The 22,372-nt window shown below is 44.4% G+C and overlaps 1 protein-coding gene across 1 annotated transcript in view; it reads left to right on the top strand.

Annotated features, from left to right (window-relative positions):
- The window catches only part of ALDH1A3 (aldehyde dehydrogenase 1 family member A3), a 48,799-nt gene extending 30,468 nt beyond the window's left edge, over window positions 1–18,331 (top strand). Inside the window, 5 exon segments of the mRNA XM_005294826.3 lie at window positions 247–431; window positions 8,105–8,269; window positions 10,667–10,824; window positions 12,133–12,207; window positions 15,569–18,331. Coding sequence (XP_005294883.1) covers window positions 247–431; window positions 8,105–8,269; window positions 10,667–10,824; window positions 12,133–12,207; window positions 15,569–15,641 — 656 coding nt within the window. The 3' untranslated portion in view covers window positions 15,642–18,331.
- Window positions 18,332–22,372: the final 4,041 nt, after the last annotated feature.

Genomic DNA, 22,372 nt, shown 5'->3' with positions numbered 1-22,372 from the left:
GTGTGACCGGAGACTGTACCGGGAGGGAGGATGGTGGTGCAGACAGTCAGAAGATTTGGTCATGTCTTGAGGCTTACAGGGAGATTTCTTTCTCGGTAGTTTTATAAGCCTCCTTGAAGTGAGTTTTTTTTTGAGGAAGCATTGAGAGGGGGAACTGGTAATGAGGGAGTTTCAACAAGTCTTGTTAATTTCTGGTTTAAGTCAGTAGAATGCCTCACTCTCTCTCTGGTGACCTTTCCATTCCAGTGGACTTGGCGGTCGAATGTGCCCATCAAGGAGTTTTCTTTAATCAAGGCCAGTGCTGCACTGCTGCCTCTCGAGTATTTGTGGAGGAGCAGATCTACCCGGAATTTGTCAAGCGCAGCGTTGAGTACGCCAAGAAACGACTCATTGGAGACCCATTCGATGCCAAAACTGAACAAGGGCCACAGGTAATGATGTGCTTGAGAATAGTTTTCTGTTCTCCGGGTGCGAGTGTTGCTCGTGTGTGAGCTGAAGTCCTGATCCGGCGATGTCATTTTATTGTTTCTTCTCTCCCTTCTAAACATCAATTAATCATGATGGTTGACATGTCGGCTCTTTCTATAAATGAACTGAAAGCTTGATGCTAAAGAAATTTACACAAGTGGGCTTCCCTTTTCATAGTAATACAAAACATATTACAGCACAGGGAGTATTTTGTGCAGGCAGAGCATGGTAGCTGCAGATGTGTTATAATTCAGCTATGAAATACTGATGCTACCTCATAACAGGATGGGTTATCTGTAGAAGTGGAGAACAAAACCCCCAATGGACAGGGGGGTTTAAGCAGAGTCTGTAGAAGGCAGGATGATGCCAAGCTGACCTGAATATCAGCCTTCCCAACATTTCGAGCTTTTACGCCTCTTCTTATCCCTTCTAAGGAAGCCATAAAGATCCACGATTGAGGGCAATGTTTCCTCTTCTCCTAGGGCAGCCAGTTATTAATAAAACATAACAAACCAGTAGCACCCCAGAACTTGTGCTCTGCCAAAGGTAAATGGGAAAATGCCACTCCAAAAAGTTTCACGGCTTGTTCGAACTCTGGAATCCATAATTTTCGATTGGTTCTGACCTTTCCCAACACCGAGTGGAAAGGCTTAGGCCGTCGCCGTGATAGCCCTGTATAAAATAGGCAGGTTCTACTTACAGTTGGAGCTCTGAAACCAATGAGGGCCCAGCTCTGCCAGCCATTCTGACTGTGCATAATGACTGACTTGTGCAAGTCATGGCTTTGAAATCCCTGGACTGCTTGTGTGAGTAAATTACAACTCAAGGTGAATAAGGATGACCGAATGGGGCCCTTGATAACAGGTATGCGGTCATTAAAGAATCTTACCTAATGGCTAGTGCGATAAGACCAGATTCTGATACCTTTGCCTAGGCCTGGTCTACAGCTAAAATTAAGATCAACATAGCTACATTGCTCAGTGGCGTGAAAAATTTGTGTGCCTGAGCGCTGACCTACGCCCCTGGTGTAGATGCAGTTAGGTCAATGGAAGAATGTTTCTGTCAACCTAGCTACTGCCACCTGGGGGGAGAGACTACCTACCGCAACTGGGAGGGGGGAAAAAACCTTCTGGCCCTGTAGGAAGCATCTACACTACAGTGGCACGGCTACAGTGCCGTAGTGTAGACATGGCCTTGCATTAAGCAACACCTTCCTTTGCAAACAGTCCCATTTGAAGCCAGTAGAATTGCTTGCAGAGTAAGGGCTGGTCTACACTTAAAACACTGCAGCAGCTCAGCGTCAGCAAAGAAGCTACCTAGGCTGACGTGAGGGGTTTTCCCATTGGCCTAGGTAATCCACCTCTCCGAGAGTCGGTAGCTAGGTTGACTGGAGAGTTCTCCTGTCAACCTTGTGCTGTCTACACTAGGTCAGTTTAACAGCGTTGCTCGGGGGGTGGATTTTTCATGCCCCTGCCCTGAGTGATGTAGTTATAGCGACGTTATTTCCTAGTGTAGACCAGGCCTTAGTTGCTATTCAGTGAGAGTGAGGGTACCTTGGACTGAAAGCTCCTAAGGGCTGGGGCTGTCTTTTTATTCTGTTTGTACAGCACCTAGCACCACAGGGTCCTGGTCCATAAGTAGGTGCTATGGTAATACAGATGATAAAGTGGCTAGTACTGAAGTTGGGGGTGCTCACTGGCTCACATACAACAGGACCACATGTCTTATTTCTCCTGTTCTATCTGACCAGCTGCATATGACCTTTCCCTCTCTCCTGCATGTCTGCGTGCCAACCATCTAAACAAGAGGAGACCCAAGATAGGGAATGGAGTGGGGGAAGCTGTTTTCAGAGCTTTCATGTGGTTCCTAGTGCAACACAAACCATTTCCTCTGTCTGCACATAATCAGAACAGCTGCTTCTCTGGAGTCTGGCTTTTGGACAGGGTGTGTTCCAGGCTGGCACTGGGGAAATGTGCATTTTGGAACTAAAATGGTTCAAATCTGAAGGGGGGAACCTTCAAAACCATTTAAAATATCAAAACCCAGTAAATCCTCCAAAAGTAGTTTCCAAAGATACAGGGCTCGAGCCTCAGCTGCTGTAAACCACTGCAACACGACTGAAACTATGCTTACACCATCTGGCCCAGCGTGTCTGAATCCGATTCGCCTCTTGCTTACACCCATGTAACTCAGCAGTTACTCCTTTTGTAGTCAGTAAAGAGATTCCTGATGTACACCAGGCTGAATGAGATTTAAAATCGGGTCTGGGGTATTTTTTTTTAAAAATTCAGCAAACTATTTTTCCAGAAAAAATCCCTGATGTCCTAAATCAAGAGGGGTTTTTTTTGGTGCTGCTGTGAGAATATAGGAGCAGCTCCTCAGCTGGTGTAAAACTCCACTGAAGTCCATGCAGAATGACAGCAGCTGGAAACCTGGCCCAGGTTCGAGACACATTTAAAAAGCACAGTTGGGAGACTTTGGGTGAATGGCGCCTTAGGCCTGTCTCCACGGTCAGAGCTGAAGCAGGTAGATTCCATTGTTCTCTCCATTGCGTTTTCCTGGGTGGGGAAGATAAATACAGAGAGAGCACGTATTAGATTTATGTTTGTTAATAACTTGCAATACTTAAAAGCCTCAGCTGTTGTGATGGACATGGTCCACCCCGAGGGGAGTCAAATAGGCATCCAAACAATAAGGAGAAGGAGCACAATGTCAGGGCAAGGAAGCTACACAGAATATTTCTCCTCCTCTCGCCCCATGCATGCTATTTTCCCTGCTGCAGAATATCCACGTGACTGACAGGCCACATAGAAAAGGAGTTTGGGGCTCAGCAAACATCTGCACAAAGGGTCTTATTCCCTTTGCATCGAAAGTTAAAACGTGTGGCAATAGCACCAGCCACTCACACTGCATTACTCCTCTGGGCTGGGTCATATCGTGCAGTTGGTGACCAACAGCCAATGGGAGCTGGCCACAATACTACTGTGTGTCGAAAGCCACTCTCCCTGCAGATGCCCAGGGGCTGGGAGGCTGCTTTCCCGTGGATCCCCTGGCTTTACATCCATTTCTGTCTCTCTGATCCATGGGAAGGACATGTATGTGTATACGAGCGGCCGAGTTACTGCATTAGCTTCCCCTTTGTAGTGCCTCAGGGGAACATGCATGTAACCCTTCTGCCAGGTGAAGCCAGCAGCGACAAGGGCCAGGTTCAGTATCTAGGGGTTCCTTTTCAACAATGAAACACAAAAGTGGCTCGAGCCCCCACCCAGTGACCTGGGACAATTACACACCACCCCCTGGGCGCCTCTAAGAGGCAGTACTTCCCCTCTTGCAAGCACAGAGTCTGAGTGTAGCAAAAACTTTTAATAAAAGGAGGGAAGTAACTCCACGTTAATTTGGGAAAACACCACAACTAGGGCTCATAACACAAACCATGAGCAAAAGACCCACCCCCAAGTAAGTTGGACAGTGTCCTTTTCCCCTCAGGGTCTTAAGTCCAGCAACCCAAAAGTCCCTTTAACGTGCCTGTCCCTTCTCTGTACCCCACTCACCCTTGCTGTCCTGGGCCAGTGCAGCCCCAGAGTTCATTTCCCACCCTGTGTGGAAGGCAGGGCAGGTAAGGAGGCACCTTACATGCTGCACTGCTCGGGCACTCACTCGTTACCCCAAAGGCCAATTGCCATGCCTCTGTGGGGCTCTGCACTGGCCCTCTCCACCAGCTTCTCTGTAGGCCTCTTGCCACGTCTCTTCACCAGCCGCCCTGCTAGCTGCTTGCCACCCCTCTCAGGAAGCTGCCCGCTCACCAAGATGTCTTCAGCCCCCCCCCTTAACACAGCTTTCCGTGATTTCAGCTGTTAATGAGGGAGCCCCACTGGTACACACTTGGCAATCTCTTGCAATAGAGACACTGTCCCAAAGTAGGCCTAATACTTAAACCTAGGTCTTGGTGATTTCAGCTCTGCAGCACGTAACCAGACTCTCAATTGAGTCTTACTTCACTCTTTTATTATCCCATGGAGAGAAGAAGGGCTACATGGTGTCTAGAACCTTAAACAGGGCCCACACTACCAGGTACAAGTACCTGTTCCCCCCCATCTTGGGCTTTCGAACCCATGTCTCCTGCCTAGTGAGTGCTGTTCAGTGGAGGGTGAGTCCCCCCATTGGCGTATGCCAGGTAGAGTTCTGCTGCCCTTGGTTCACACAAGGATAGCAACCCTTTATTACTCCTGCCCCAATAACAAGAAGACTGGGGATCCCACACCAGCCACAAGTGATCATTTGGGCAAGCAGTCCCATCATGCTGAGCACCTATGCAGGGTGGGTGTGTCCATGCAAACGAGATCCGCTTCTGAAGTCTTTTTTCCACAGCTCCCCACTAGATGTCAGGGGAGAGCTCATCCAGACTCTATTTACATAGGGAATGAAGTTATTACATGAAAAGCAGTTGTGGCTCATCCGATATTTCGTAACCATCTTAGTTTGTCAGGAGACCCAGCTCTGGGACAAACTTTGGGATTGTGGGTCTCTGGTGGACAGAACAGGACACTGCCTGTCTTCAGGCTAAAGTTGATTTTAGTGGACAGACTTTCTGGTCCCAGTTCAGCTGCAGGTGCTTCTCGACAGATACCGTGGGGTTGTCACATGGTGAGTTAGCACGTGGCAAGCCAGGGCATGAAACTACAGTGCTAATATTAGCTTGCCACGTGCTAAGTGGCTGTGTTGACCCTGCTACAGCACACTAAAAAAAGTTCCGTAGTGCACTTGGAAATGGAAGTGTGTCCAAGTACACTATGGAAAATTTTTAGTCTGTGGCAGCTGGGTCCTCCCAACCAGCTAGTGTGCAGCAAGCTAGCGTGCTGTAGATTCACACTCTGGCTTGCTATGCATTAACTTGCCATGTAGACAAGCCCTACGGGTAGCAATTTAAAATGAAACCACAAATAAGAAATATGTTTTGCTTGGGAAGAAAATGTTGGAGGGACCTTCAGGGGGCCCTACAAAATTCTGAGTGGCATCTTCAACTCCAGTTAGTCTGTGGTGTGCGTTTGTGGGTTGAATACCTTTCCTTGTAATAAATGAGCAAGACAACACCCATAAAACACATGAAAGGGAATATTACTTTATGCAACCTAGAGTCACCCTAAGGAATTCACTGGGCAGAAGCCGCTGAGTCCGACATTGGTGCTGGATAATTTCAATAACATGTGTAGTTGAGCAAGACCAGATAAGAGTAATCAAATCTCACACATCGGGTCAGAAACATCTGCTAATAAAAAAAAATATTGAAATACTGCAGGCGCCAGGAAGGCAAAGCTTCTCCATGTAGACCTTTGCCCAACTGATCAGGTGTGCTATGAGGAGGGGTGTGTGTGTGTGTGTGTGTGTGTGGTTTTTTTGTTTGTTTGTTTTTGTCCCCCCCCCCCCCCCCCAGGTTCTTCTACCATGGTCATTGGGGGAGGGGTATACAATGTGTGTGTATGTGTGTATATATATGTATATATAAAAATTGCTTTCCTCTGAATCAGCTATTGACCACTGTTTTCTGATTTAGATGGACCAATAGCAGGATTTGTCTCACCAGATCATTATTATTTACTCTTTATTATTTACAGGTTTTAATTTTGGTTTTACCCTCTATTAAATAGCTTTTGTTTGATCAGAAACATAATATATCAGAATATTTCACAATCTTTAATTTATTTCTCCTCACAATGCCCCTGGGAGGTAGGGCAGTATTAATATTGCCATTGTACAGATGGGGAAAACTGAGGCATAGAGACTAAGTGACTTGCCCAAAGTCACATGGGGAGGTCTGTGGAAGACCAGGAAACTGAACCTGAGTCTCCCAGGTCTACATTACTGCCCTAACCACTGGACCCTCCTTCCTCTCCTTGATAAAATAGTGGTCAGAGTTAAGAGTCTTGCAAGCTGTAGTTGAAATAACAAGGGTAGGACTGTTGGTGCTTTTATTTCGCTTTTGGAAACAGGTTGTTATTTTTGCTTTTCCTCAGTGTGTTTCTTCATCTGACAGGCTTTTGCTTTACAAGAAGTTACAGTTGTATAAATATTCTTGTTATGATGTAAAGTGGTTGGTTGACCTAGATTGGTCTTGGCCAGAGACAGGACAGCATGGAAAGCACTCTCAGATACTTTCAAGTTATTCACATGTAGCAACCGGGCAAATAAACAATATGCAAACCACCTGCCAACTCTTGTAAGTGGCACGCTGCATCATCTGTGATAGCAGCCGTTTCCCCGGGCAGTACTGTGCATTCTTGAAAGATTGTTTTCCATCCCCTACTTTACCTACCCTATGTGTTTATATGTGAGTGCAACATGTATACTTTGTATTTGCTTTGTGTTTACGTTGCAGAGGCAAATTTTGCATGCACTCAGCAACATACATTATATTGTGTTCTTCCTTGTGTACCTGGCTTCCCAAATATCTCATTATTCCCCAGAGCTCTGATGTTTTGTTTTTGGGCAAATTCAGATTGGAAGCATGAGGTCAGAATTAATTATGGCGAACTGTTGCCTGTGGATAATCTAGCGGGGGTTATATAACTGCGTCTGCTTTGGGCTGGGTCTTGCAAACCCTGACTTGTGCATCCTGATGCACGCATCTACTGAAGTCAAAACAGGACCCTTCTTTGACTAGAGCCCAAATTACCAATGAAAGGTTGTAGCGAGTGGGAAAGATTGACAGTCCAATACTGGATCATTTTGATGTGCACTTGCTATTAAAACGATTTTCAAAAGCAATAGGCTGTAGTACTGCCCAGCCGAGGGCTGTGGTATGCTTAGATCTTCACTGGTTTAACAAGGTGGGGGCTAACTGTGTTCTAGGAGGGTCCTGTGGCACCTTTGAGACTAACAGAAGTACTGGGAGCATAAGCTTTCGTGGGTAAGAACCTCACTTCTTCAGATGCAAGATACATCTGAAGAAGTCTTGCATCTGAAGAAGTGAGGTTCTTACCCACGAAAGCTTATGCTCCCAGTACTTCTGTTAGTCTCAAAGGTGCCACAGGACCCTCTGTTGCTTTTTACAGATTCAGACTAACACGGCTACCCCTCTGATACTTGTGTTCTAGGACTGTCTGGTCCTGCCAGTGTGGAAAGAGGATGACCGAGGACCAGAAATTGTTGCGACACTGTTTATGGGTCTGTCTGCATTAGTACCATGGAGGGGGGTGATTGCAGGTCACGTAGACGCACCCAAGTAGTTTTTAAGTGAGGTGGAACTTGGGGGTAGGCAAGACAAATCAGACTCCTGAAAGGGGTACAGTAGTCGGGGAACGGTCAAGAGCCACTGGTGTAGACATACCCTTAGTCTCCAAAAGGCTTGTCTACGTTTGAGTGTTAATTCACATTAAGGGAGGGAGTGAATTTTAAGTGCAATAGGTATTCTGGAATAAGTCCAGGTATAGACAAGCTCTATTAATTGTGCTTAGATATGGTCATTTTCGTAATGTAGCTGAATCCTAAGTGAAATGCAAACCTCAATAGTACAATCTAACCATGTGCTGAAGTAGTTTAATCGTTGTCCGATAACATAGCTGCAATTGAACCAAGTCTTTGGAATTACAGTGACAATAATAGAGCTGCTGTTCCATGACATGCCTTTTGTATCTGACAGATTGACCAAAAACAGTTTGATAAAATTTTGGAGCTGATAGAAAGCGGGAAGAAAGAAGGTGCCAAGCTGGAGTGTGGGGGTTTAGCCATCGGAGACAGAGGTCTGTTCATAAAACCCACCGTGTTTTCAGAGGTTACTGACAACATGCGAATTGCCAAAGAAGAGGTACAGTACTCCATCGGCGGTTTAGATTTCAGGTCACGTGTAGCAGCCACAGTACAATATTTTAACGGTGCTTTTCCTTCGTTATTTTCAGTGACAGTCCCACTAATTTGAAAATTTTTCTGCCATGATCTTAGTAGATGTCAAGCAAAATAAATGACTGAAAATTGCAGAATTTATTAAGTTGACCGAGCATCCCAAAAAGCTGCATGGTGCAGAAATTATTTTCCGACATATTGGTAATAAGGGAATTTCCGAGGTTTATTTAAAAACTAATCTGACCAATAACCAGAAGTGGAAGTTTAATAGGAGGAGAAAGGGGAGGGGATACTGTCAAAGTTGTTAGAGCCGGAGTGTGATTGCATAGTACATGAGCACGCTACAGTAACACATCTATGTGTGAACTTCAGCTGTAAGCGTTCAGGCCCCCATTCAGGAAAGCGCCTCTAATCAGGAAAGCTTCTTACGCCCCCATTAAAGTCAATGGCACTTAAGCACCTGTTTACATTTAAGCATATGCTTCAATGTGGTGCCGAATTAGGGTTTCATGTAGTTGCTATAAACGTTACTGAAAACGAAACCATTTTTAATGGAAGGGCATTGACAGTATTTTTCTGACTTGCAAATTCAGTAAATTGCAATAATTCAGGCATATATTTACTAGTTACAGAAATTCCTCACCTGCCTGCTCCCTCTCCAGGATCAGAAAATTCTTGGACCATCTAAATCCACAGTTGCATATTATACCTAGCTGGCTAGGTAGGGCACCATGTTTGTGCCCCCTACTGGATGGAATCAGAACTGCTCAGCTGTGCATGCCAGGGTTTATGTGCCTAAAGTTAGGAGAGGTTCCCCTTTGGCTCCAGGGATATGCCCCCTGTGCTTTTGGGCATGATGATCTAAGTTCTAACCCCACTGTTGCTATAAAGCCGTGAGTAGTTGTTGTGCCTCCCAGTGAAACCCTGATGTTGGAACTCATGGACAAGTTAGAATATTCCAATAACCTACAAAGAGAAACTTGGTGAGCCCAGTAATTGCAGATGTAAACGCTATTCTTCTCTTGCTGATATCCTTGTCTGTGCTGGCTCAGTCATCCTAGTGTCAAAATACTGGGAAAACCAGACTTGTAAGTCAGACACTCTCTGGTTTTCAGTATTTTAATAGCAAGCAAGCTGAAACAAGCGGCCTGTGATTAGACCCTGAGGTTTCCCTTTGAAACAATATTAACAAATGTATTTCCATTGGGGAATAGAATGGGAATAAAGTGGCTGTCAAGGTCCTATTATATGCCAAGGTGTCTGATAGTTTAGCCTAGACCTTTTTATGGGGTCACTTATTGTATACTCCTGGGAAAGAGAGTTTCATCTTGATGTGTCAGATATGCCATGCAGTCTCTGAGGAACCTGGAAAAACCTCAGTCAGCCTGGGCATGAGTGTCCTAAAAATAGAGAAGAATAAGAGCTGAACAGACAATCCCATGACAAACCTCTTTCAAATGAATTACCTCCAGATCCCAAACTCATGATTCATGGGGCTTCTCCAGTTTCATGTCCTGTTACTGTCTGCTAGCAAGAGTCCATTAAGAACGCGGATCTTAAAAAGGCAGGAATTTGCAGCAACTTGTTTGCAGTCCACCTTTTTGTGAAACAATTGATTAAGCTCTTGCAGGGGATGTCCCTGTGGAAAGCTACGTGTAGGAGCATGTCTCCATTTCATCAGTGGAGTATCAGCTTGCATAGCATATGTTCATCAGCACATAGACGTGTCCTGGCATTGCTTCTGTATTGCACTGTGTACGAAACTTCAGCCCACTTGTGCTCAGAAAAATAGGCTTGTACTATTCTGTGGCTGCAGATTGCCCTTATCAATACATGAGCCAGGTTATGCACCTGCAGAGCTAGCGTATGCAGTGGTGGGCAGCCACTTGTGTGTGTTGATACATGCAGCTGATTTTGCAAAGGTGTAGACAACCTGGGTGAAAATGTATGTAAATGTCGTACATTTCAACTACAGCAAGTGCCTGTTGTGCCCATAGAGAGAGTTCTGAATGGAGAAAGAATGAACCATTTTAAACGTATCCAGAACTAACTCTTGTCCATTTTAACTAAATAACTTTTGCTCATGTAGATTACAAGATGCCATATTGCAAAGGAAAATCTTTAATCTTCGGAGCTTTGCATGGGTCTACTACTGTAGCACCTCACTTCACACTGGGCCTGAACCAGATTCCATTGGCAATCAGTGGGGAGTTTTGTCATTCTCTTCTGCAAGAGCAGGTCCATCGTACAGATTGAAAACGTTAAAACACCAAAACTGAAGATGTCCATATAACATTTCTAAGTTTAATTTTCAGAACACTCACTGTTCTTTGCAGAGTAATGCCTGTTTAATTGCTTACAGATTTTTGGACCAGTGCAGTCAATAATGAAGTTCAAAAGTATAGAAGAGGTCATAAAAAGAGCGAATAACACTGAATATGGACTCACAGCAGCCGTATTCACAAAGAATCTGGACAGAGCTCTGACATTAGCTTCTGCGCTGGAGTCTGGAACAGTCTGGTAAATGTGTTTCTGCCTATGGGGTGCGATACACAGAGGTAGTTTACATGTCTGAGCCCTGGTGACCATTAACACTGACCCTGAACTCCCTTCCTCTTGAAATTTTGTCCTAAGAAGCAATAGCCGTTGCCGAAAATGAGATCGTGAGAGTGAAATGTATTTTAGAGAAACGGAACTGTTTTAGTTCCCACACATTTTAAATGTAATCTCTCATATGGAAAATCCCAACAGCATATACTGCCTTATTGAATAACATGGTTATGCCTGCTGAGAAATTTTTATTTAAAAAAAAAAATACTACTACTATTGGGATGCTGTTTATTGTGTAGTTATTGTATAAGGTCTCCGACTATGTAACAAATTGGTCTGGACAGTAGATGGCACCATGTCACTGTTTAAAGAGGCAAGTCAGTATTTTGTGTACAAAGCTCCTTCTTTAATATTAGGACAGTTTAAAGCACAGGGCTGAAATCCTGGCCCCACTGTAGTCAATGGCAGTTTCGCTCTGGTGTCTGATAGTATGTTGGTGTTTTTGTTTTTTTTTTAAATCTTTTCTATTTAGAAACAATGCTTTGTATTTATCCAAGATTTTCAGCCTCTCTAAGGATATTTTCAAGAGAATATCCTGTCTTTGGTTCTGAAGACAGGATCCACCACACTTCTTTATGTGATGCTACAGTCCTGTCTGTTGCAACTGGCCAAATCCTGCACACATTGTTCAGGTGCTGTAGTCAAGGGAACAGGATTTGAATCTCGTAATCACACCACAGCTAGTGTCCTATAGGAGTAGGCCCTTGGGGGAGCTAGTGTACCATACGCTCACCAGTGGGTTACACTAGCAATTTCTACTCGCACCCCAACACAAATGTGTCTAAGACAATTGTATTCCTACAGCTACCACTTGTACTTTGGACAGTAGCAAAGCAGTTGCAGCTGAGGTGGGCGTGTCTAGACAAGGAAATAGGTTATATTTTTTAAAAGTGTGTTTTTAAATGAGACTTTGAAACCAGCATAGACACAGCTTAAGATATTTACAGATGTGTTAGCTGGTCCTGGCTGGAAAATGAGGGGGAAAAAGGACCAATCTTTGTAGAGAATGATGGTTTCTCAAATATTCTATGTTTTGTGCTATGATAAAAATCAAACCCTGTGGCTGAAATGATCAAAATGTAGTGACTAAAACACCTAGTGAAGTAAATAAAGGGAAGAGACACATTTGTCAGGCAACTCATGAATATTAATAAAGATGAATCTATTTCCCCCACCTTCCAACTGTTTAATTTGATAAAAATTTATGTTTGACCATAGGATCAACTGCTACAATGCCCTTTATGCACAAGCTCCTTTTGGTGGCTTTAAGATGTCAGGAAATGGCAGAGAACTGTAAGTTTGTTTTTGTTTTGGGGTTGTCTTTTTTTTTTAACTGTTTTGTTTTCTCTCTTTAATGTAGAGCAGTGTTTCCCAAACTTGGGACGCCGCTTGTGTAGGGGAAGCCCCTGGCGGCCTGGCCGGTTTGTTTACCTGCCGCGTCCGCAGGTCCAGCCGATCGCGGCTCCCACTGGCTGCGGTTCGCTGCTCCAGGCCAATGGGAGCTGCTGGAAGCAGCGGCCAGTACATCCCTCGGCCTACGCCGCTTCCAGCAGCTCCCATTGGCCTGGAGCAGTGAACCACGGCCAGTGGGAGCCGCGATCGGCCAAACCTGCGGACGCGGCAGGTAAACAAACTGGGCCCCCCAGGGGCTTTCCCTACACAAGCAGCGTCCCAAGTTTGGGAAACACTGATGTAGAAAATTAAATGCGATATTGTAAGTGTGATGACTTAGTAAGGATTTCACCAAGCTTGCCTTAAACTGTTGGGGCTGGATTTTGTTGCCCTTACACCTCTATGTAGTCATTTATACCAGTGCAATGTATCCTAGAGTTTGAGACCAGAAGGGATCACCAAATCAGTCTGACCACCTGTATATCGTAGGCCACCAACCCCTGCACATTAAACCCCGCAACCAAAAAAAATGAGACCCAAGTATTACAGCCCACAGGAGACTAGACTGTTATGTGCCCGAGGCCCCTGCAATGGCAGGGAAATGATCGAGTGAGGGTAAGAGGGTGTGTAAACTTCTATTGTGATTTGTTTGTGTGAATAGTGCCCTTCGAATCCCCCTTGCCCAGCCTGCAAGTCATCCACAGCACTCAGTGCTCTCCGTCCTAAAACCGCTTTTCAAAACTCGGTTAAATAGCTCCTCCTCTTGCTTTAACGGTGAAGGATATTTCCTTGCCAGGTAAACATCAGACCAAGGCTGTCATGTAATGAATTCCCCTTGCTTCACCTGCTGATGGAGGTTAGGGCTTAAGAAGGTGCTTGGGGGTGGGGATGGGTTCCTGTGGCTCTGCAGAGAGCCTGCCAGAGAAAAATGAATTCTGCCTTCCCCCATTCCAAGGCTTTTCAGTTACTGAAGGGCTGCTAGCTTTTTCTCAGTACCTCTGGAAATGAGGTCTGTCTCAGGTTAGTCACCCCAACATTCTAGCACCCAACTTAGCATCCACTCTTGAAAATTTTGGCCCAAGGTCCCATGTGAGTCATCAGTCCTGGGAGCAGAACTCGTATTTCCAGAGGCAGATTCATCGCTGCATAGGGAAAGCAGCTTGCAATTACTCTGTTCAGGGGCTTCCTAAGGCCGGGCTTTGTCCTAATCACAGAGCTCCTCCCTAGGTGTTAACTCACAATCTATTATTAACCATTTCTCTTGGCTTTGTGTTGGAAGAGAAATGCGTTCAGATGTTTGATTTGCTAAACAAGCTGGAGAGCAAGGATGATCCTTCCAAAGGATATAAAGACCATGAGAAAATGTATGGCTTTCCTTTGCCTGAGGGCCTGCCTAATTAGAGAATATTTGAAGAATAAACAATACAGAAAATTTGAGGCGTCAGTTATTGGTCATTGTGGGGTAACATACAGAGTATAGTGGGGATGTTAGTGTTTTGGGGTTGGGCAGCACACATAATATATACAGACTGCAATGTCCCCAATGGGGGTAAACCGGTGGGTGGGATCAGGATACAGCTGACAAACCTCGCGTGGTGGGATTCAGTTAGGTTCGGCGGGTTCGGGGCTCAGGGGATAAAGTCCAGCGGGGGGAGGGGGGGGGTTATAGGTCTCTTCCCCCTTGTGGGTGCACGAGGTCTCCCCGGCTCACTCTCTGTATTGGCGGTGGTCGGTGATGTGCTCTGTGTAGATGTCCCAGGACCAACGAATAGTGTCCGAGACCATTAGGCGTCTCATGAGCCGCACGTAATGACAGCCCACCCCACAGGTCCTCAGCACACGTTCGTTACATGGGTCCCAGGCACCCAGGGCCCCAACAAGCAGAGCATTGGTGTGCACCTCGTAGCCCTATCTCATCCAGGCTTTCTTCCTTGGGCAACGAAGGGAAAAGGGGCATATTCCCCCCCCGACCTGGATGTAATATAATGACTGCACCTATCATCCAATTAGAGTTGTTTTTACACTAACATTATTTCTTAGGACACACACTACAAGTCCGTCCCCCACCCCACATATTTATATAATACGTATAGTACATGCTCCCACACAGAAGCTTATTTTATTCTAAGGAAGAAGAAAGCAAGTGTCATTTTAGTTACTGTCTAGAAGGTAGTAATAGTGTGCATGCAATGCCTTCCCTTCTGCAGACTCCCAAAATGCTTCATGAATTCCACCAAGCTGGGAATTGGGACATTCCTCATGTCAATATTAGCCATTCAACCATTGCTAGACTTGTATCAAAGCTAGCGCGCTCGCGCTCTCTCTCTCTCATATCTCATCTATAAAGTGCATTATGAGTAGGGCCCTACCAAATTCACAGCCATGAAAAACGCATCATGGACCATGAAATGTGGTCTTTTGTATGCTTTTACCCTATGCGATACAGCTTTCATGGAGGAGACTAGTATTTCTCAAATTGAGGGTCCTGACCCAAAATGAGTTTGTTGAGGGGTTGCGAGGTTATTTGGGGAGGGGAGGGGGGGGGGGGCGCGGTATTACTACCCTTACTTCTGTGCTGCCTTCAGAGCTGGGAGGCTGGAGAGCAGTGGCTGGTGGCCGGGAGCTTAGCTCTGAAGGCAGCGCCCCGCCAGCAGCAGCACAGAAGGAAGGGTGGCAATACCATACTATGCCACCCTTCTGTGCTGCTGCTAGCAGCGGCGCTGCCTTCAGAGCTGGGCTCCCAACCAGCCACCCCCACTCACCAGCTGCCCAGCTCTGAAGGCAGCGCCCCGCCAGCAGCAGCACAGAAGTAAGGCTAGCAGTACCACAATCCCTCCCCCCCCCCCCCACACAACAACCTTGCAAACCCCTCCCCCCCCCCCAACTCCTTTTTGGGTCAGGACCCCTACAATTACAACACTGTGCAATTTCAAATTTAAATAGCTGAAATCATGGAATTTATGATTTTTAAAATCCTATGATCGTGAAACGTACCAAAATGGACAGTGAATTTGGTAGGGGCCCTAATTATGAGACACGATGGGTCAGCTCTCCAGCTGGTATAAGTCAGCAGAGTGCCATTGGCTTTGATGGACCTACGTTGATTTAAAGCAACAGATGATCTGGGCCTGCATAGTTTATATAAGATGTAGTGATATTATTAAATAAGACGTGCTGGGTGAAAGCAGCTATCATACATGAAAATGTAGTATGATTAAAATGGCAAATGCAAGCACTGAAATGGCTTTATTTTTTCTTTCAGTGGTGAATACGCTCTGGCCGAATATACTGAGGTGAAAACAGTCACTATTAAAATATCCCAGAAGAATCACTGAGAGAGCTGGAGGCCTAAAAACTCTGACACTCTGAATGTGACACGCAGACATGGGGGACAAGTTCAAAACATGGGGAAAGGGGTGGGAGGAAGAAAACAGCACTTCTTCTTTTTTCAAAGAGAACTTTTTTACTTTATAGAAACTTTGAATCTACTGGACTTTGAATGCTCGTCAATTAGCTTTTGGAGAGAGAATTTAATTGACCTGTCAGCTGTTCATTCTGTGCCCTCACATGCTGTATGCTGCCTTCAGTGGACTAGTCCTTGGCTTTACATCAGTCTCTTACCAGTGACCAAACTTCTGGTCACACAGTGCTTTACAGAAAGTTTTTGTTTTTATCATACTGGGGCTTTGAAGGCAAAATCACCCCCAATGCCATATTAGAGAGACCCAAGGCATCACTAGCATGGAATGTTGAAAGACCTGTGGACTTGAGCTGGTATAAACCAACATAGCTCCATTGACTTCAGTGGCATTGCTGCTGATATAAGCCAGTATAACAGCATTGAAATCACAGGAGTTATATTGGGGTGAAGAGGAGAATTGAGCCCTATGAGGGGGGCAGTTTATTTATGTCTTTGTGGAAGGTTATGTAAAGCACTTTTATCTAAAAGAGTTGTCTTGGTCTCTCTAATACACACACATCCTCCATAATGGTGATAGCATATCCCCATTGATGTCAATAGGGGTTTTGCCATCTACTTCAGTGGGACCAGTTTCATCCTACATATTTAGACTTGAGGAGGAGGGGAACTTTTGTACCCCTTGTATTGTGACGCATGTACTCTACGCGTACTGAAAACAAGTCATTGACTCACTAACCTGTCTGGTTTCAGAAGAGTTCATACGGTGTATGATAAATCTTCACTAAGGCACTTTTCACAAGAGGATTTTGCACTGCATCTACAGTAAAGACGCCAGCGCTCCTGCCAGCCTTGTAGCAGGGCACGCACACTGCAGAAAACATCCATGGGCTAGAAACCCAAATGGAAATCTTCCAAAAGAAACAGAAGGCTGGAGAGACAGCAAAACATGCGTCTCGCTTCTCTGCCATCGTTTTTATCCCAACATGTGAATCTCATTTTGTTCAGCTGGAGCTGTTCTTTATGTTGAGCAGGATTGGTAAACTCCCCTAAACCTCTGTTTTCCCCCGCCCCGCAGATGAATGTAATTTAACATAGATTTCTGAAAATACGCTGTGAACAAGAAATTGCTCCCCGGCCAGGACTGTTATGCAAAGTTTCAACTGTCTCCATTTCATGGGCTAAATCACCTAGGGTCTATGCTGCAGGAAGCCATTGTGCAACCTGTAGGTGGGTCCCTGTCAGTTTGCAGTGGTATAAAATTCCTGCCATGCTGGCAATCTGGCCCCAAATTGGGCAGCACTAGCTGGGGAGGGCGATTTGTGATGAGGGTGGTTGGAAGATGCTCTGATTCCACAGCCAGCTCCAGCAATGTTCTGTCTAGAATCCTCAACCAAGATCAAAGCTGAGGGAAGGCAGGTAATGGGCAAATACCCCACTCAGGCATCATGGGAGCAAATTGGCCTGAGGTGCATAACTCCTTTGTGTCATACCTAGGACTCCTAAGGCAGCGAATGCCTGTTGACTTCACTGGAGTGCTCCTAAGGGCCCTTTGTTGTCAAAGGAAGTTATGCAGGTGTCTAAAGCAGCAGTAGATGACAAACCCCAGAAATTAGGGTTTAACGTGGAAATGCATTGTGGGGCAAACCGCAAAGCTAGAGCATAACCCAATAACTTTCTTCCACCAGAGATGCTCCTCCTGGATAAGTAAGAATTATTACCATGCTGATAGATGAGGAGGTATGAAAGAAGTTTCCCTTGTTAGTCACTGAATCTTGAAAGAAATGAGGCTTTTGTGCCCCTTAATCTCTGATCACTCATAAATAACATACCACTGACAGCTGTACGCAACTGGCAGGAGGAGAGGGGTGGGGGTCTGCTCTCCCATGGATGTAAGCGGTGGGACTTCCACAGATGCGCATCTCCACCTAAATGCAGAAGAGATCCCATGAAAGTCCAAATGGGAAAACTGTAAATATATTTCTATTTTTGTAGTACGTTTAGCGAGATCTCAACTGTCTTATCAGACAAGCAGCTTACTATTGCCGACTTATGTTTTCTAGAGCTACACGCAAATGATCTGGAGGCAAGGTAAATAGTAAAATGAAGCTGGAATAACAATAATAACTAATATAGCTGTCTGTATTTGTTTGTTTGTTTGAGAAACATCTTGGGGGAATGAAAACATGACAACATCTGAAATGTACAATCTTTTTTAGCATTTGGTTTTTATATATAATATTTTCACTTCTTTTTTCCCCTCAAGTTAAACGAATGACTTAGTAATGTATTCTCTTACTGTATAAATCAGGGTTTGACTTTACACACTGAATTTTCTAAATTATATATCAAGTAACATTAGCCACTAACATAAAATGACCCGTTAGAGGATTTATATTCTTTCATTGCACAGTAATACTTTTCATATGAAATACTACTTAATTTTTTAAAATATATTTATAAATTAGAGTACAGTTAATCTAATGTATTTTTATAGCTGAAGGTACATAGAAATACTATGTGTTTAAACCTCATGTATATATTTAGAATATGGGTATCTTTTTGTAATATTAGCTTTTCAATTCTTAATAAAAATGTTTAACTTTTTGTGGTACGGTTTGTATAAATGTTACAGATGCGATCTTGTCCACTAAAGAGTGGGGGGGGGGGGGGGGGGGGAATCCTGCTGACTTTACTCAAACAAGTAAACAAACTTTGACAGAACAGACTTTGAAAATCTACAGCCAGATTGTGATACCTATACTCACACTGAATAGTACCTGACATCTTGGGTTGTCTCATTGAACTCAGTGAGAATATTCAGAATAAAGATCTCCTTGGTGTAAAAATATCATGCTCTAGCACCAATGAATAACTTACAAAAAAAAAAGGTAATTTAGTACTATTACATATTAAAACTCGGTGCTTTTAAAAAGAAAATTACAGTGTGGTTTAATTACACCCCCTATGGATTACTTTGAAATCTGCTCTGAATAAATAAATTCTCTTTATTTGAGTAAAACCTAAATAATCTGGGGACTTTCCATCCAGCAGAAGTGTCTATTAATCCAAACACCTGTCTGTCTGATCACTCACTCTGTCCTTAGATCCCCTTTACGTGGGTAGGATCTGTAACCAATAAGGCCTTTATCAGAAGAGGTCTTGGGGCTTGTCTACACTGGCACTTTACAGTGCTGCAACTTTGTCGCTCAGGGGTGTGAAAAAACACACCCCTGAGTGCAGCCAAGTGCCAGTGTCGACAGTGCACCAGCGCAGGGAGCTACGCCTATCGTCGAGGTGGGTGTTTGCGAGCACTGGATGCTCGTGATTACACAAGCTGTGTAAAATCGCTGCTAGTGTAGACTAGCCTTAAGTAATTTGCCACACCTAGGCACAACAGGGCAGCCACGGATGCAATGGGAGCATTAAATTAGAATGTCCCTGCTTTGGTTGGTTTAGTTGACCCTTGTACTGTTTTTTTCATATGGGCAGACTTGTTTCCCTACCTTTCAGGGGGTTGGGGGCTGATTCATTCATGTCTGTAGTGGCTCTTTGGTGACAGATGCCATAGAAAAGTAAAAAGACTCACTTTTCTGTAACAGACAAATTGCAGTGGCTTACAAGTCACTGCGGTGGCAGATGACCGCGTTGTTAGGCAAGTTTAAAAGGAAACTACATTGGGGAGGGAGGAAGGGGGCAGATGAATGCAGCCAAAAAGTCTGCAATGTTATCTTCTGCTTTTTTTATATCAATGCAGGGTGTTTTTTTTTTTTTGCTTCATCCCAGTCTCCCTCCTGCAGTTTTTAATTTGTGCAAAACCTACTTTCTCTACTGGAAGGTTTACTGGATTAAGGTCTACTGCAAGAGTGGGCCTCACTACATCCTCATTGTTGCTTTACCTTTTCTTAAAGGGGCAACGTCAAGCAGTTTAGGCTAAACTTGTAGGGCAGGACATGTATATGGAACAGGGAAGCAGGAAGAATGGGTCGGAAGGGCTTTGTTTTATCAGGCACCTACTAGCTACACGATGAGAGGGAAAAATAAAGGCCCCGGCTCCCAAGCAGGGACTAGGGATAGCACTGTGGTAGCAATGGTAGAGGGAGCTGGTTCTGTGATTTGGCTTTTCACCGGAGACTTGATCCTGGACACTGGGACTCTTGCATGTGGATCTTGGGTAGTAGGCTAGGTACTCTGGCTGTTAAAGCTCCAGCTACCCAAAGCACTTACGCAAGTCCTAAGTGTCTGGCCACATTTCCAAGCCCTGTGTTTGGTGATGCCGGGGTGTGAATGAGTAGACAGGACTAGAAAGAAGTTGTGGAAGGAAGCACAAAGGAGAGAGGAAAATGTAGAGAACACCATGTAGGGAATGAAGAGAGCTGGTCCAGAAACAAGCCAAAATGATAATGGGGGGGGGGGGGGGGAGGAAATGAGCACTGAACACAACTCTAGAAAACATAGGCTCATCTGCTGTGGGAACGTGATAGTGGCGTGAAGCTAGAAAGGGAAAGACCCAACTGTTACAAAATCGAGAGATGCCAGCTGCATTCTAAAAAGAGGTGTTAATATGCAGTACGTTTATTGACAATACATACAAGGAAGTATAGTCCCCAGTAAACAGCACAGGGCTGCTATATTCCTTTGAATTGCAGGAGATGTGGCTTTCAGGGTATATTCCTGTGAATGTAGCCCATGGGCTGGATGTGGCCTGCGGCTCGTAGTTTGCCCACCTATGGGTTAGAAGCTGGTTAATGTGCTATGTAATATATCATAACCAATACAGATTCATAGCATAGGATAAATCATACAGCAGTAATGGACCAATTATCTAGTAGATATAGGTCAGGGGTTCTTAAACTGGGGGTCGGGACTCCTCAGGGGGTCGTGAGGTTATTACATGGGGGATTGTAAGCTGTCAGCCTCCACCCCAAGCCCCGCTTTGCCTCCAGCATTATAATGGTGTTAAATATATAAAAAAGTCTTATAAATTTAAAAGAGGGGGTTTCACTCAGGCTTGTTGTGTGAAAGGGGTCACCAGTACAAAAGTTTGAGAACCACTGACATAGATGCAGATTTTTTAAAAGTTACATAGGAACTTAGTGGGATTTTCAAATGCATTTAGGTGCTGGTAAGTGCCCAGGTGTCTAAATATTGTTACAAATTTGTCCCATAATTATTAACTGATAGCTATAGACAAAGGGATCACTCTGAGTAAATGTAGAGAGAGTCTAATTTGGGGTAACTTGCAGTTTTTCTATCCTCTTCGTTGTGTCTGTTACTCCCGAGGAGGCCCTTAATTGATGTGATTGGACTTGCACTCACTCACTAACCCTCCTTTCACATCATCTCTGAATTTGGACTCTTGTGTCAAAATGACAAAATATTTTTGTTTAAAGTTTTCATGTTTTTAAGCCAATCTCATGATTTGGGAGTGGCCGCATGACTTTTGGCAATACTGATGGCCAGTCTCAAACATTAAAAAATCATGAGTGAGGCCAGAGAAAATCATGAGATTGGCATAAAAAACACAAGAATTATAAAAATAATAAATACTGAGTTTTTTATTTGCCTTTATGACTACAGAAGTGTATCTATTTTAAAAAAATGAAATCTGAGTTTTTCATGCAATCACATAACTCCAGGAGGTGGGGTTTTCAGAAAAATACTAAATATTAGAAAACTTGTCTACATGATTCATCAATTCCAAAGACAAAAGGGTCCACTGTGATCATCTAGTCTGCCCTCCCGTATAACACCATCCCTAACGCTTCCCCAAAATAATTCCTAGACCCTATCTTTTAGAAAAGCATCTGATCTTTAGTGTGGACTGGAGAGATGTAAATTTTAGTCCACACTAGCGTGTTGTGCACTAACTGATCCTGCTGGTGTGCACAAAAAGTTTCCTAGTGTGTGTTAATGTAGACTTGTTTTAGACAGCACTACGCGCACAAGAGAACTTTTCATGCATGTCAGCAGGGCACATACGGGCCAGTTTGTGTGCAACATGCAAGTGCATTCTCAACTTTACACCCCTCCAGTGCGGACTAAAGCACCGTGTAGACAATCCCTTAGTCAAATTGTGAGAGTTGGCCACATTGGCAAAGCGGGTGTAAAACACTACCCAATCCTCTTGTATCCCTACTGCACACGTGTAAATGACTAGGCAGTGGAGAATCCTCCCCACCCCCCTTTCTAGTGTGCACACGCTGCAGGTGAGTAGGGAGAGTTCAAACCTCAAAAACCAGACTGAAAACACCAGTCTGTTTTTTTTTTAAGTCACAATTGGGGGGCAATCTCCTGCTTTTTTTGCACATGTGGGGTTGGCAATAGTGCATGCACACACTGCCTCATGGACATTCCCCTCTCGCACACTTGCTCCTTTACATCAGTGGTTCTCAACCAGAGGTATGCATACCCCTGGGGGTACACAGAGGTCATCCGGGGTACCTCAACTCATCTAGATATTTGCCTAGTTTTATAACAGGCTACATAAAAAGTACTAGCAAAGAGAGCAATATAAAACGTTAGTGTTTTACTCAATCTACTATACACTGAAATGTAAGTACACTATTTATATTCCAATCAATTTATTTTGTAATTATATGGTAAAAATGAGAACGTCAGCAATTTTTCAGTAATAGTAAGCTGTGA

This window comes from Chrysemys picta, chromosome 10 (assembly GCF_011386835.1).
Source record: "Chrysemys picta bellii isolate R12L10 chromosome 10, ASM1138683v2, whole genome shotgun sequence".
NCBI classification, from domain to species: Eukaryota; Metazoa; Chordata; order Testudines; family Emydidae; genus Chrysemys; species Chrysemys picta.
Note: the sequence above shows the minus strand (reverse complement) of the source record. Positions and strands in the feature narration are given on the sequence as shown.